The sequence below is a fragment of the Poecilia mexicana genome, unplaced genomic scaffold, assembly GCF_051168715.1.
Source record: "Poecilia mexicana isolate PSO_F unplaced genomic scaffold, ASM5116871v1 scaffold_5, whole genome shotgun sequence".
Taxonomy (NCBI): domain Eukaryota; kingdom Metazoa; phylum Chordata; class Actinopteri; order Cyprinodontiformes; family Poeciliidae; genus Poecilia; species Poecilia mexicana.
The window spans coordinates 14,147,449-14,162,408 of NW_028263374.1; the positions used below are offsets into that span (position 1 = coordinate 14,147,449).

General features: G+C 39.0%; 2 protein-coding genes across 3 annotated transcripts in view; one reads left to right on the forward strand and one right to left on the reverse strand.

Moving 5' to 3' along the window:
* arpc4 (actin related protein 2/3 complex, subunit 4) lies at positions 1 to 3,295 on the forward strand. The gene is made up of 6 exons (XM_015006916.2): positions 1 to 103; positions 1,440 to 1,558; positions 1,648 to 1,759; positions 1,856 to 1,951; positions 2,555 to 2,725; positions 2,811 to 3,295. The coding sequence occupies exons 1-6, from the start codon at positions 101 to 103 to the stop codon at positions 2,814 to 2,816; spliced, it is 507 nt and encodes a 168-aa protein (XP_014862402.1). The 5' UTR covers positions 1 to 100; the 3' UTR covers positions 2,817 to 3,295.
* pfkfb4b (6-phosphofructo-2-kinase/fructose-2,6-biphosphatase 4b) overlaps positions 3,214 to 14,960 on the reverse strand; it is a 20,121-nt gene continuing 8,374 nt past the window's right edge. For both annotated transcript variants that reach the window (XM_015006915.2, XM_015006914.2), the window contains exons 2-14: positions 12,071 to 12,187; positions 11,882 to 11,978; positions 11,005 to 11,071; positions 10,830 to 10,904; positions 10,695 to 10,751; positions 10,425 to 10,546; positions 10,132 to 10,339; positions 8,845 to 8,991; positions 8,654 to 8,758; positions 8,442 to 8,571; positions 7,903 to 7,965; positions 5,502 to 5,566; positions 3,214 to 4,091 (exon numbers count right to left, since the gene is read on the reverse strand). In XM_015006915.2, the coding sequence (XP_014862401.1) occupies positions 4,032 to 4,091; positions 5,502 to 5,566; positions 7,903 to 7,965; positions 8,442 to 8,571; positions 8,654 to 8,758; positions 8,845 to 8,991; positions 10,132 to 10,339; positions 10,425 to 10,546; positions 10,695 to 10,751; positions 10,830 to 10,904; positions 11,005 to 11,071; positions 11,882 to 11,978; positions 12,071 to 12,187 (1,313 nt within the window). In that variant the 3' untranslated portion in view covers positions 3,214 to 4,031. The remainder of the gene's footprint in view (positions 4,092 to 5,501; positions 5,567 to 7,902; positions 7,966 to 8,441; positions 8,572 to 8,653; positions 8,759 to 8,844; positions 8,992 to 10,131; positions 10,340 to 10,424; positions 10,547 to 10,694; positions 10,752 to 10,829; positions 10,905 to 11,004; positions 11,072 to 11,881; positions 11,979 to 12,070; positions 12,188 to 14,960) is intronic.

Genomic DNA, 14,960 nt, shown 5'->3' on the forward strand with positions numbered 1-14,960 from the left:
TTTAATATTTATTCAGGCAGCCGTGGGCACTTCCGGTGTGTTCGCGGAAAACGCAACAGTAGCTACTTCCGCGTTTAGCTCCCTCTGCTGAAACTGAGAAATGGTGAGAGAAATTTGACATATGTCCGCATAAAATGTCCAATTTCAACTATTATTTATGTCAGATTTTTTTTGTATATAGTGAGTGTTTTGATATTACTTCTGTAGCTAATATAGACGGAGGTTATTTCTGTTCATCCTGTTGTCAGTTGAGACATAGCTTAGCTGCTAACGTTAGCTAATCGACAAGCTAAGAGAGATTTTAAGGTTTTTCCTAATATCAGGTTGTAGCAGGAGGATATCTTTAGTTGTTTTAGTAGCCATCACGTTGTAGTGATACATGATAGTAATGCTTTACAGTTTAAAACAGCGATGTAGCCGGATGTAAGAATATATTTGGTGAAACTTCCTGCTTCCTTTTTCATTAGATGATGGTAATGATAAAATTGAAAAAGATGTAATGTATGTGTGCAGTCTAGAGCAGATTTCTTCCCCATCATTAACAATTTTATGCTAAATATTCATTTAACCCATGCAAATAAAGGCGTTTCACCAATTAGGGCCAAACTCACCAGATTGCTTTTTATTTGTTTGAGTTCAGAAATTTAACTACCAGGAGTTTGTGTTTCAGAAGTTTTACTTTAGCGTCAGAAAATAAAATGTACATTTCTGAATTTAGTATGAATTTTTAGAATTTTCTGAATGTAATAAAAACAAAAATTCTTAATCTGGGAATTCAGAAAACAAACGTTTAATACAGGAAATGTTTAGTTTTGAGTAATAAAAGGGGTCTGTTATTATACGGTGATCAGACCTAATTTCACTTGTATGTCATATTTGTAGTTGTGATTATTTCAGTATGAATAAATGAAATGAAAACCTTCCCTCCTATTTGTTTGGTAATCCTGTGGGTCTGTTGTGTTATAAGAGGTGTTATCAGCTAATACCCTTTGAATCCTCTTTCCCTTTAGACTGTGTGTCAGTGCAACCCTCCAAGACATTTCTAATGTAATAGAAAGGGGCACTTTGGTTTTGAAGGGAATAGAAGGTGTTGGGAGGTTTCAATCACACCTGAGTCACATGATTGAATTACTTCAGCGTGCCATCAGTTTTGACAGAGGCCTGGCAAGGGGCCATCCATTTGCTTCAGTTGTGTTGGAGCAGGAATGCATCTAAAAGTTGCAGAGCAGTAGGCAGAAACTTTGGAGGAATCAGCCGGTTAAAGGCCTCCACAGTCCTTCTTAATATACAGAGCGAGAGAGTATCTTTTGGAAAGCTGGTTATTCATCAACCAGAAACGCGTTGAATTCTTTTAAACCAGTTAAATGTGTGGTGAGGTGCATTCATTTCTCGTTGGAAAGCATTTTTCTTCAGTTCAGCTTCTTGTTTTCCACCATCAGACGGCCACTCTGCGTCCGTATCTCAACGCGGTGCGTGCCACGCTGCAGGCCGCTCTTTGCCTGGAGAACTTCTCCTCTCAGGTGGTGGAAAGGCACAACAAACCAGAGGTGGAAGTCAGGTGAGACAACAGTCACAGCCGAGAGAAAGACACTCAGTTTGTCACTCGGGGTGACGTGCACTTTATTGGTGTTTTTTGCCCGTGTCCAGGAGCAGCAAAGAGTTGCTCCTCCAACCTGTAATCATTAGCCGTAACGACAAGGAGAAGGTTCTGATCGAGGGCTCCATCAACTCTGTCAGAGTGAGCATCGCCGTGAAGCAGGTCAGCCAGATTTCTGTCCAGAACCGACACAGTGATGACCGAGACCTGAACAGCTTCCCGGCTTTAATGGACGCACATTTTATTTGCTGCTTGCAGGCAGATGAGATTGAGAAGATTCTGTGCCATAAGTTCATGCGTTTCATGATGATGAGGGCAGAAAACTTCTTCATCCTGAGGAGGAAACCAGTCGAGGTAAGTGACTGAAAATGCCATTGAAACTTTGCACCCAGTTTTATAGCAGACATGTATAAAATACTTGTTTGAAACTGACTATGTCCTGTTAAACTCCTCAATGTCGACTCATGCTGTGTACATGCATTATTTATTCTTTAGGAGATGAACTTTAGTTACTTTAGGTTATTATTGAAATATTAACATTATGACTTACCGGCGTCATGATGAGGTCAGGAGTAATTTCATCATGATGCCATCTGACATTGACCTGTCCATGTTTATATATAGCCTTTTAATATGAACTTAAATTATCACAACGTGGCTTAATATTTTTGTTTATTTTATGTGGGGGTTGTTTTAAGCTTTTGTTTCATAAATAAATAAAGTCTGTTAGGAAGCAATCTTTTCCATTAATAGTGATATTCAGAGTGGAGCTCTGCTAAAACGTTCAGCCGTGACACTTTCTTATTGTAACAAACTGGTAAGTTTAATTTCTTAAGCCAAAGTGACCTTTTTTCAAATATATAATTTTGAGCCTTAATTGTTTTTCGTCTTTGTGATGACATGAGTATTCCACCGTGCTAATCTCGAATATTTAATCATGGCGTTTGTGTTTTGCAGGGTTACGACATCTCTTTCCTCATCACCAACTTCCACACCGAGCAGATGTACAAGCACAAACTAGTGGACTTTGTTATTCATTTTATGGAAGAAATCGACAAGGAAATCAGTGAAATGAAGCTGTCCGTCAACGCCAGGGCTCGCATCGTCGCGGAGGAGTTCCTCAAAAACGTACGTTCGGTTTTCAGTCGTTCTTTCATTCTGTTTTCTGCGGCGTGAGCTTGGAAAAAAACGGCATCCTGTTTTATTTCTGCAGTTCTGAAAGCGAGAGAAGACCTAAGAACACATTCCTTTTGCAATATTGGCCGTCACTGTGGAGCCGACTCACGGCAGGGCAGACCTTCGCTGGCGTTTTCCGCCAAGAGGGGAAAAGAAGATGAAGAAGCGCAGTGAGGCTCTGAGGGCCAATGGGGCTCTTCCCTTTAACCTGAAACTCGTCCTGTGCTCAAATTATTGACATTTGTGTATAAAAATATTCCCACCACACCTTCATTTCTTGCCGTGAAAGGTCAACACAGCCTCTATAGTATTGAGCACAGGATGAAACAGATTTTTTTTTAAAGATAATTTAAATGTTTTTAAGTATATTTACAGATATATATTATATGCACATAAATTTCATTTTGTTTTGTTACCACAAACATTGAACCATGAGGGCAATCAGTTAAATGTTTTATTTCACACGCAAACAGATGAAACAAATTTACACATCTGGCAATTAATAAAAATAAAAATAAAGTATACTTTGTATTTTAGTGGTTCTTCTTCATCTGTTTCACATTTACATTTCCACAGCTGAATATTCAGCACAGGTATGTACAATAACAGGTAGTAATATGATGGAGATGTGCATCTATCCCTTCCATGGTGCCACACTTCATACTTTGATTCAGAAAGCAGACCAGGAACAGGACTGTAGATATATTTTCGGTTTAGTATCTTAAGAGTGAAAATCGGCTACACTAGAAGTCCTTGATCTTAATGCAGTTGTCACATTTTGGATTATGGCAACAAAAACACATTTAGTGTCTTCTGTAGTTTGTCCTTCAGTGGAATGCGTACAGTTGATCTGGCTCTGTTAGTTCTTGCTGCACCTTTTTTTTTTTTTCATTTGTTCCTTTATAGCTTCAGTATAAAATATAATACAGTAAGTAAAAATAAAACAACGATCTAAAAAAAGAACACGTATTTGTGAAATACACTATTATGAGGTTCTTCTGGAGTTATGAGTTTTTCAGTTGATTTAAAACATCTTCCAAGTCGACGGAAGCGCGTGACGGTACACACACAGGACTCAGCAACACAGTCACAGATGATACTGATGGGAGTATTGTAGCACCAGTGACAGTGGCCTCACAGATTAAGGAATGGATTTCTCCCAATAGAAACTAAAAGTACTGAATGGAGTGGATCGAAGCTGCGGAGCGGGCGTCGTTTACACCGAGTGAGGTTCCAGCTGGAGCAGCGATCCCAGATATTAGAGGTGAGCCGGGACCGTCTGCAGAGCGTCTTCGGTGCTGCGCTGCACGTTCACGTTCTGCAAGAAGGAACAAAGGAATGGTCATTATCGCCACCTGTTGGATCTGAAAAGTACTGACTCAGTGAAAAAACCTTCGAAACTAAAATCCTGCGTGAAGCGAATGCTTTGGGTATGAACTAATGAAAAGGCTTTTAAATGTTAAACACTTTATTTCAGGTTATGCAAGAGAAAATCTAAACAGATTAATTTGAATATAGCATATTAAATGTATAATCTGTCAATTTAGAATGAAAATTAGCAAAATTAGGCATTACTGACCACTAGAGGGCAGCAAAGGCTTTCCTCTAGGAGCCTTGTTGTGTGTGGAAAATGTATTTTCAGGCACTCGTGGCTTTGGTTGTTTCTGGAAGGTGTAACTAGATATATAAATGTCAGAGTCAATGTGAAGAGGCTGTAGGAGACGTTTAGTCGTCTCCAGCCTTACTGCTCCGAATACAGTGCTGAAATTTGATGTGTAATGAAGAAAACTGGCTTTAAAAAATATACACCACTATGTCTGCTTTACTTTTGACAAAATAAATGATAATTTGGCCAGAAACAATAATTGAAATGAACTTGTTTTATTTACAATGCACAAACATTAACAATGTCAACATGGGACAAATTACATTCGACTGAAGTATAAAACACAAACTTCGAAACTTAACAGCAAACTGAAAACATTGCTGGTAAATATCACAGGTTCAACCTTTAACATTCGAAAACAACACTTAGCTTAGGCTCAAGGTGCAGCTTTAACAATCACTCAATAGGCAGGAACAATTGTGCGTCGTGTGCAGCATGATTCAGGTTAAGATTTTAAGTTGTGCGTACAGCAGCGACAATAAAACAAATGAACTAAAATTAAACTTATGATGAAACAGAAATTAACCACAAGCACTCATACAAAGAAATACAGATGCACCAGTTAATTATCCATAGGTTGAAATATGATAATTTTCTCTTTATCAGCTCTAATCTGCAATCAGATGGTTAAATATTAAATGTATTTTATGTGCAATGGTTGTTTGTCCCACAGGACTCTCTGTACTGTACTGATTTGTCACACTTTGTTTATGGGAACACAAAGCTGAATTATTTTCCTAACACTGGAAACAAGAATGAAATGACGGGTCAGCAGATTGGGCTGTTTTGTGATACATTCTTCATATTCTGTCACAACAGGAACGGGTCGAACGCTGACAGCTGAGCTGCAGGGGGATTGGGACTGAATATGTAGGAGGACGTGATGCGCCTTCTGAAGAGCTCAATCACAAAGTCACAGTCTGTGTGTTTAGAGAGAGGAACCCCCACCCGACCCGACCCGACCCAGATCTGGACGAGGTTCACGGACGGCGTGAGGCTGACGACGCAGCGAAGTCAACGCTCTGCTGTCAGACTTCTCAGTATGCTGTTTGTGATACCCACCTCTGGTCGGTCTCTGTGTGTGTTCACAGACTCCACGCCTAAATACACAGACTCCACTTTACATCCTGAGGAAGAGAAAACAAATAGGAAAATAAGACATTATTCAGAGGAAATCAGTTTTGTCTCGGCATGATTATAACCTCTGTGCACATCAGGCTGCAGCTGGCCTCCTTTAGCTCGTGAGGAAGCTATTTTCAGGATTTCTGAGAGTTTCACTGCTTTAATTTCAAGACTTCCTAGGACTCATGAATTAAAATTTAAAGGTGGTGTATTATGTATTTACCAGGTATGTAGAGCACAATCAAGTATGTTACCTTCAGTTGTTATAAAAATGCTAAATATATATCAAACATGACTTAAAAGACATTTGACTTTGCAATTGGGCTTTGTCACTTTAAGAAGCTCCTGCTCTGACACTCTACCTTCAGGAAGTCATCACAAACACACTACTCCATGATGCCGTTTACAATCGTTCTTGGACTGAGGAGTAGTTTGTATGATGAGCTCAGCAGACACAGTTACACCAGGTGTTTGCTAATTGCTGCTGCCGCTAGTCTGGAGGAGCCGAGTGAGAGAGGAGCAAGCGTTTAGGCGCCCCCAATGGCTGCTACCAGAAATTCAAGGATTCCTCAAACAAGCATGAGAGAATCAAAGCAACACTCCAGTTATGGTTTGGATGAAGGAATAACATTATAACTTGACATAAAGCTTTAAGGCTTAAGTGAATTATAAAACATAACTTCCCAAAGAAATTTCTACATACTTAACAGCTGATAATATGATGATTAACTTTCGCAGCAGCGACTGAGGACAAGTTTTGTCAAACCACATAAATGCCTGTTTTCAAGCCTAACCTGTTTCACACACACTCCCCAACTACGAAGGAGCTATTAGCGTTATGCAACCAGAACGTTGCATTGCCTGAACAGACAATACGGCAATTTCAGAATGAGTTCACAGGGAAGGCTGCTTGTCTACAGAGCTTATTGCTTCTCTGCATTACGAGGATGTAATTTGTCAGTATAAAAAAACATCTCAGTTAGGGCTGAAACGATTCCTCGAATGATTCGAGTACCTCGATTACTAAAATTCCTCGAGGAAAATTTACCTGCCTCGAAGCTTCGTTAATTTATGTTTTATTAGTTAGCGCACCGTGTTCCGGCCGGGACTTCATTTGCGTTGCGCGGAGCTCTCACTTCCGCCTCTGAGTTGTTGACAAAAGCTAAGTCTCAGCGGCATAAAGTCCAATCTTCAAGATTGGTCCGTGGGGATTTTATTGATTGATGATAATGCCCGACTTTTTATCGTTTTGGGGAACCAATAAGCATCCTTAAAATGACTGGGGGAATGCCTGGAGTACGGCAGCATTTCTCCTCCGGGGCTGCTGGTTGAAAGCGAACGGCGGGAAGAGCGCTGAGGTGAGCGGATAGCCTGAACAGGGCGGGCGGCTGAGTAGCTGATGCTTACCGTGTAGCTTTACCGACGAACCGCACAATAAATTTCATATCCCGGTCTGAAGAAACGGGTGGCGGAGCGCATCGTACATGGCTGGTAGATGAGTTTCTGAGTGTGACCAGTGAAGGTGTCGTAAATGTCCCGTATTGCTTCCCCCCGTGTTCGTCCCCCGGTCTAACGGTTCGTCAGTCCGCTGGTCTATTTCCTCCCCTCCACCCCATCTTACGTTCGTTCATTCGCCCTCTCCTCCCACTCCAGGCGGCATTTCCCGTATTTTCAAACCCAAAGCGTGACAGGTTAGGTGGCAAGGTGAGTTTAATTAATCTATTAAACTCACTGAAGATGAATACATAAACTAAAAGCTGGATTGTAGACATTTTTATAAGCATATTTGTGAGCCTGCCTCTTTGTTATTAAATTCAATATAATTTCAGATTTTTCTATAACTTTTCTTCTGGTTAACTTAGAAAGTGAGCTATTATTGTTACAGGTTAGTTTTCTAAACTACAAAAAAGCAACTGTTAGGGATGCTCAAATATGAAAAATTGGACTGATATTGATATCTGATAGTAACACCGGTATTATGCCAGATTTACCAATATTTCATTTTATAATTTCTTTTAATCTGATTACTCGATTAATCGTAAGAATAATCGATAGATTACTCGATTACTAAAATATTCGTTTACAACAGCCCTAATCTCAGTTCCAACCCAGAACTACAAACTGTAGAAGAAAGAAATGCCACACACACTGTATATAAAAAAAACAAGTGGAAGAAGCTAAAAATAAACACATTTTTGACCCAAAGTGGAAAACTTTGTGGGGTTTTAAAACCTAAAATGACGATAATCACATTAAGCACCTACTAATACAGAAAGCCTCTCAATATACAGCATAATCCGACTGAAAGAAAAACATTTATAAACTCCCCAAAAATGCTCACCATAAGCAACGGGTGTGAGTTTTAAGACGGTGTGCAGAGGACACTTGAGATAAGGCAACTCATCTGCAGGAGAGAGAGAGAAGCAGAAAATCACAACAAGTCCTGGTTGGAGTTTACTTCAAGCCATGAAGGAGAGGCTGTGATATACTGACGTTTTAAATGCATATCTAAAACAGCTATTGTGTATTTAAAACAACTGAATCTTTATGATTTTAAGCTAGAGTTATTTAGAGCCATCGTTAAAGCTCTGGAGCTGCAGGTTGCAGATCCCTGGGTTAGATTGAGACATACTCATTAGTTAAATTGGCCCAGTCAAAGCCCTGACTAAAATTCAGTTGAGAATCTGTGCAAGGACTTAAATGAATGCTCTCCGTTAAGTATCTGCTTGAGCTGGTTGCAAACAATTGTTTCTGAGACGACCGAACACAAATGCATGACGGATTCCAATTTTTACTTGAAACCAAATAAAGTTTTCCTTCTGCTTCAGACTTACAAGTTCAAAAGATATTAATTGACACATTTTAAAGTCTCTCCCTTACGTGAAGTCTTGTCCAGGAAGTACGCCAGCAGGCAGCGCATCACGGCCTGGTGACAAATGACCAGGACGTTCTCCTGTCTCTCCAGCTCCATGATCACAGGCTCCAGCCGCTGCACCAGGTCTTCATACGACTAACACAGAATCACAAACCCGTAAATATTCAAAACACATCTGGAAACTCGTCTCCAACTTGTGCAAAAATACAGTAATCACCTCTCCCTTCGGATAGCGGTAGCGGTACTTGTCTTGGTCTCTCAATGCGAACTCCAGAGGGAAATGCTCCTGGATCTCCTCGTACATCATTTCTTCACACACACCCTATGTAGAAGGAAGAAAACAGATTTTAAAATGTTGCTCTGGCAGTGATAACTCTTCTCAAGGGATGAGACCAGAAGTGGACGTACGGCGTCGATCTCGTTGAGGGATTTCCACTGTTCGTACGGGACGCCGAGGCACTCTGCTGTCTGGATGGTTCTCTTCATCTGGCTGGTCCAGATCTTCAGATCCTTGATTTTCTGCTCTTCAAGGAAGCTCCTCAAATGTTTGGCAAACTGCATGTAAGAAACCGCCTCATCACAATCTTAATCAAGTTTAATGCAGGAAGTTACAATCGCAACTATTAGGACAAATTCACTGAACATTCGCAAATTTTCATCAATCATCGCAATTTTTCCACAAGTCTATCCAGTTATCTTAAAATGTTCTTTCCTTATTTTCTGATCAAGCACTGAAATTCAGGTGAATTTTGATCAATGCCACTTTCTGACTTAGCTTCCCGTTTCTCGATGTCTCTTAAATCCGAAGCCGTGAGATGAAAGCTTTGTGTGACGCTGACCTTTGACCTTATGAAATTCTACTTTTGCACTTTGACAATTCCTCAGAACATTATTCTATTTGTATTAAGGGTGCTTCTTTACAACGGTACTCGGAAATGTTATTCTCACTTAAATATTTAATGTTAAATACTTTATGGGGAGGTCATGTGAAGCCATTTCAACTTTTTTAAAAACCAAGTTGGGGTAAAAACAAAGCTTAAAAAAAAACCACAACTTTTTAGAAATAGGTGCTTCAAAATCTGTAATTTTAGGCCACAGCAATCATAAAAAAAAAACTTTGCAACATCCTGAAAGGGATGTTTAATGTGACAGAAGAAAACAAATAATTGATTAATGGAAAAAAAAAATACACTGAGTAAATCATTTGTGGAGTCAGATATTCCTACTTGGTGGCATTTCTTTAATCTTTACAACATGAACCCGGAAACATACTTTGCCAAGAATCCATGTGGAGTTCAGGGTAGAAAATATTAACAGGTAAAGCTTTTTTAATCATAAATGCAAAATGTATACATTTTTTGTATAGCTTTGGCTTAATTACTGCAGTGAATATGTTGTTCTAGCAGCAAATAGCATTTTTTAGAGTCTGTATGGTCCAGTTAACAATTAATTGATTACTAAATTAGTTAACAATTATTTAAATAATCGCTTCATCACGATAAATTTGGTTAATCGTTTCAGCCCTGTCCCTTAAATGAATAACAGGAAACTACGTACAATCCGGTTTCTCAGCCTTTCTTCAATAAAAGCCGAAGGAACATTTTGGACATGGAACATGTCCAAAATGTTTATGGAAAATGTTTCCTCCATAAACATGGAGGGACCTCCATGTTTCAGACGTGAACAGAAACCGACCTCTTTCCCCCTGGAAGACAAGCCGGAGTCTCCTCCAATGCGTCCCTTGATGTTGAGGTCGCTCTCGCCATGGCGACAGAGGTAGATGGAGCGCGGAGTGATGTGGATGTTCATCAGGTAGTAGACGATCCGGCTCTGGATGTGGTCAACAACTCGGTTCACCAGGTACCGACGGCCCACATCCATGATCTTTATGTAAGACACGTCGCTGGAAAGAGGGGAAAATTATCGGTCAAACTCCCTCGACACCGAGGCGATTTCATCATCGGGTCGGTTCGTTCGTGGATCTTCACCTGTCCAGGTCTTCGTCCAGAGGCTGGTAGGAGGTCTCGTAGCACTTTATTCTCTCCATGAAGTCTTCGATGGCCTCCTCTGAGCTGCAGTTCATGTAGTCTGGGTTTCCCAGCTTTACTTGCTTCAAAGAGAGAACAGCATGTGAGCGAAGGAAAAGCAGGAAGCAGACGCCGGCTGAATCAAAACAAGCACTTCCGTTTCCAGAAGGCAGAATTGCACAGCTGCATATTATTTGGTATAAACACGGAATCAAGACAAATGGCGCTCACCACGATGTTTTGTGCAATGACCTCTGGGTCTTCACACACAGACTCCACGAAAAATACCTGCGTTGAGAAGAATGTGCTGTAAAAAAAACTCGGAAGCCATCAACTCGAAGTTAAAAGCAGATAAATCGATCGTACTTTGAACCCGTTCTGTTCAGCGAACTTCATGATGGTTCCTCTTCTGTCTCTTGTCGTGTTTGTGGCGTCAAACACCTGAAACAGCAGGAAAGCATTATCGTTACTGCAGCACTTTCACATAATTGCTGTGCAGCTGCTTTGCTTGCAGACGTCAGGGAGGAGCTGAAGGACTTACAGCAACCTGTCCTCCTTCGACACTCAGGTACTGCCGCACGTCATTCAGCGCAGACATCGCACACTGACTGTGAAAGGACACAAGAGGAGACACTCCTTAAATCTGCATCACAAGTGATTTACAGATGAGTCCGTCAGGACTCGCTGAGATGTACAGAAATGGATTTGGACATTTTCCAAGTCTGGGTAAGTGTGGGAAAATGTTTAAGTTTTTAGAGTTTATTCCTTTCTCTGTTGATGAACATATTAAATTCAGGATTTCAAAATTAATAAATGACTTTTTTTTAACATTGATTTCTATCTAGATTGCTTCATTTATCAGCAATCTACTCACCAAGAACAAATATAAATGCACACCCATTAAAAACATTTTAACGAGGGGATTTTTGTGTCCTCTAGGCTCTTATATCATGATTTAAAACACTTTAGATGCTAAACAAAGCACAGAAATGTAAGTGACTTATATTTATTTTAATTTTCACAAACAAAATAAAAGTATCACAGATCAGAAAGTGCTTTAGGATGTCTCCATTTAAAGGAGAATGATCCAGTCTGGGTTTGATATGTACAAGGGTTAAAGATTTTGAAACAGAGCTGATCCACATTGGTCCAGATGCCAAAACAAAAATGGAGCAAACGGCTTTTTCCCCACATTGCTGCATGAGACCCAACAGTTTCTGATGATCTTTGCAATAAAACATCCTAAAAACCGATGAGGTAAATGTTTTGTTTAGTGTTTTATTAAAAAAAATCTAGAAATTTCAGTCTAGAAAAAAATTAATTTCAAATGAAAACTCTGGTCAGTTCAGTGTCACTCTGCTGTGTTTCCTCTCTGTGACTGAATACTTTGGATCCTTAAAACGTCTGTGAAAACTCACCGTCTGATTTTAACGCCCTCCTCGTTATCTGGACGGAAAAACTCGAAGGACTTGTAGATCTTCAGACACTCTCTCCGATAATCACCGACGTTGAACTCTGACAACCAGACAGTCGCGTTTCAAACCAAAGAGAGCAGCTGCTTTTCACTTTGACATGCAGATTAATTGTCGGGAGAGCCGCTCTCATACCTTTGGTTGGCACGCCTATCCAGTTCAAGTAGCGGGTGAGCTTCTTTGAAATGTACGTCTTTCCTCGGGCGGGAAGTCCGACGGTGACGATGAGCGTTGGGCAGTTTGTCATGCATACTGAGGGAAGACGAGAGAAAGATGCAAAACGAGTAACGGTTGGGTCCAATCAGACTTTTTACGTGACTAACTGGAGACACGCTCCTGTTCATCAGGGACAGCATTTCACATGCTGGACAAAAGCCAGGCAAGAGCTTTACAGTTATCTAAAGATCACAGCTGATACGCTGATGCTGCAGGATATCAGGGAAATATTTAAATGCAACACTACACCTGCACACTGCCATGTCAATATTGAAAACAATTAGCGCATATCTTCCTGCCAATTTCCTGGCTTGGCCGTTACACAACTTTCAGCCGGCTTCAGCCTCTCAGCTTAAGGAAGACTGGAGTCCATCCACAGCACCCAATATTTATAGGCAGCCTATCATAGCCCGTAAATCCCCAGCCAATAGCGTCCAGGCAGTCCTTTGTGATTCAGATGTTGCACATATTTAACCACTGGGATCTGATAAAATGTGCAGCTCTGCTGGATTTCTCGCAATTGTTGCGATTCTGCAGAGTAACAGTTTTCTGAAGGCATAAACGAAACTATCAAGGCTTTCCCAAAAGCCCTCGACTTTTTATACTCAAAACTTTAAATTATGTTCTAGAGGGGAATAGTCAGCTGTAAATTTGACTTGAAGGTTAAAATGTAAGCATGTAAATTATATAAAGTAATTTTGGATGTACATATTTTTCCTTTATCCTTGTTTTCTTTTATATATGTCTGTGCACTGTGAGCGCTTGAAAACCAAAGTTAAATTCCTTGACCAGTAAATATGATTCTAGTTTATTTCATATTGTTTTATTAATGCAGGATTAAGGACAAACGCATGTCCTCTACTTATACAAATGAAAATATTCAGAGTTTAACAGATATTTAAATCTAATTTTAAGTTGCTGGTTCAACAATGTTTTTTCCTATATGGTTATATTTTTGCTTTTAAATATATTATTGTGGCTTATACTTCACTAAGTTGTAAGCAATGTTATACTTGGTTCAGGACTTTAGTAAATTATTTAAAATTTAAAATGTGATATAGAAATAAACTTTATTTGATTGGTCGATCATTTATGCTCATTGTGTCCAGATCAGAGTCACTTTCATGCACTTTGCTACTGAAAATTATCTGTATAATAAAAAACACAATTTTCCATGGCTGGCAAATGGTTAGCAAAATGGAGAAAATCAGAGAAATAATCGTATCTTCAGGATTTATTTATGACCTATAATTTAATAATAAACATGAATAATTTGAGGGTCAAGGAGTTTAATTGTTGGGTTGATATAGTAAATCTTGAAATAAAAGGGTCATAAATATGACAAAAATGTAAATCCTCCCCGGGCACCTTAAACAAAAGTAATAAAAGGTTTGACAGACCCATTATGCTACAGAATGCTTGAATTATTAGGAATCAAATTATTATTATTTGTTTTTATTTTGACGTTCAAAATTAACTTTTATGGGTCATGAGACCTATTAAAAAGTTCAAATCTATGCTGACTATTGTTTTTATTAAAATCAATAAACGGACTAATTGCTTTTCTGACTATACATTTAATAAAGTGTTTTAATTATTAATTAATTAACTGTCAAACAGCAAAATCCATTTCCTCATTTAACATGTTTTAAATTTTCCAGATGATTTCTTATTTGTTTTTTATTTATTGGCTTTTTGCCCTTGATGTGTATGAATTATATGGTATAGTTATTAAATAACAGTGAAAATTCCTGTGAGACTAAGATTATTCTAACATCCCTGCCATTATGAACTAGTTTCTTTAAATCAAGTCTAAAACCACCTGTTTAGTTTTTTAATAATAATAATTGGAACACTGATCAATATATTTACTGACGATCATTCTTGATAACGGTTGCTTGTTTCATAATTGGTAACTGCATAATGTTTTTATTGTTTAAAGCACTTTGGACTGCCTTAAATGTGCTAAATAGATTTGACTTGACTGTTGTACAAATTCAAATTAAAAATACAGCGTAATCTCAGGATACACATATTGCAAACAGGAAGTTTTTTTTTATGATAGAAGCAGAATACAGTCACTTTCCTAAAATAATGGTTTAAGTCACTTTTTGCCAAGTCATTTTGGCAATAAAAAAAATCACATATACATTTACATATATATATATATATATATATATATATATATATATATATATATATATCTCCTCTGTCCTCTTGCTGAGTTTTTTCAGAGTCTCTGGTGCCTTCACTTCAGCTTTACTTTACTTCCAGTAGCAAAATTATATAACAGTTTTCCTTGTTTGATATCAATTCACATTTTAAAAACGTACTTATTACTATACTGCAATATGCTTTTAATCCCCTTTCAAATTGGAGTGTCTGTTTTCTCCCAGAAGGGGGCAAAACCATTTTAAGGAAATGGGATTAATTGGAAGTGGGTCCCCCAAATAAAGTCTGCCCAGGACCCCATACAACTTTTGGCCAGCTCTGACATTTTCTAACATAAAACATTACATCTTTTTTTTTAAATTACTGACAAAATAAAGTTATTAACCCATTTATAATTCAGTTTTAAAATGGTTTAATCGCAGTAATCTTTGCATTAGAGCTGCAGAGGGTGTTGTCCTGTCAGACGCAGGACGGGACTGGCTGCAGCTATTTAAAAAAAGGAAAGCAGAGCTTTGAGTCTGTAGAAACACGAGCTGCAGAGAGAACAAACCAGACAGGGACCAAGCTACCGTGTGAGATTAAAGAGCATCTGCCAAGTCTCACACCCAGACAGGTTAGCGCTGGCTCAGGCTAAATT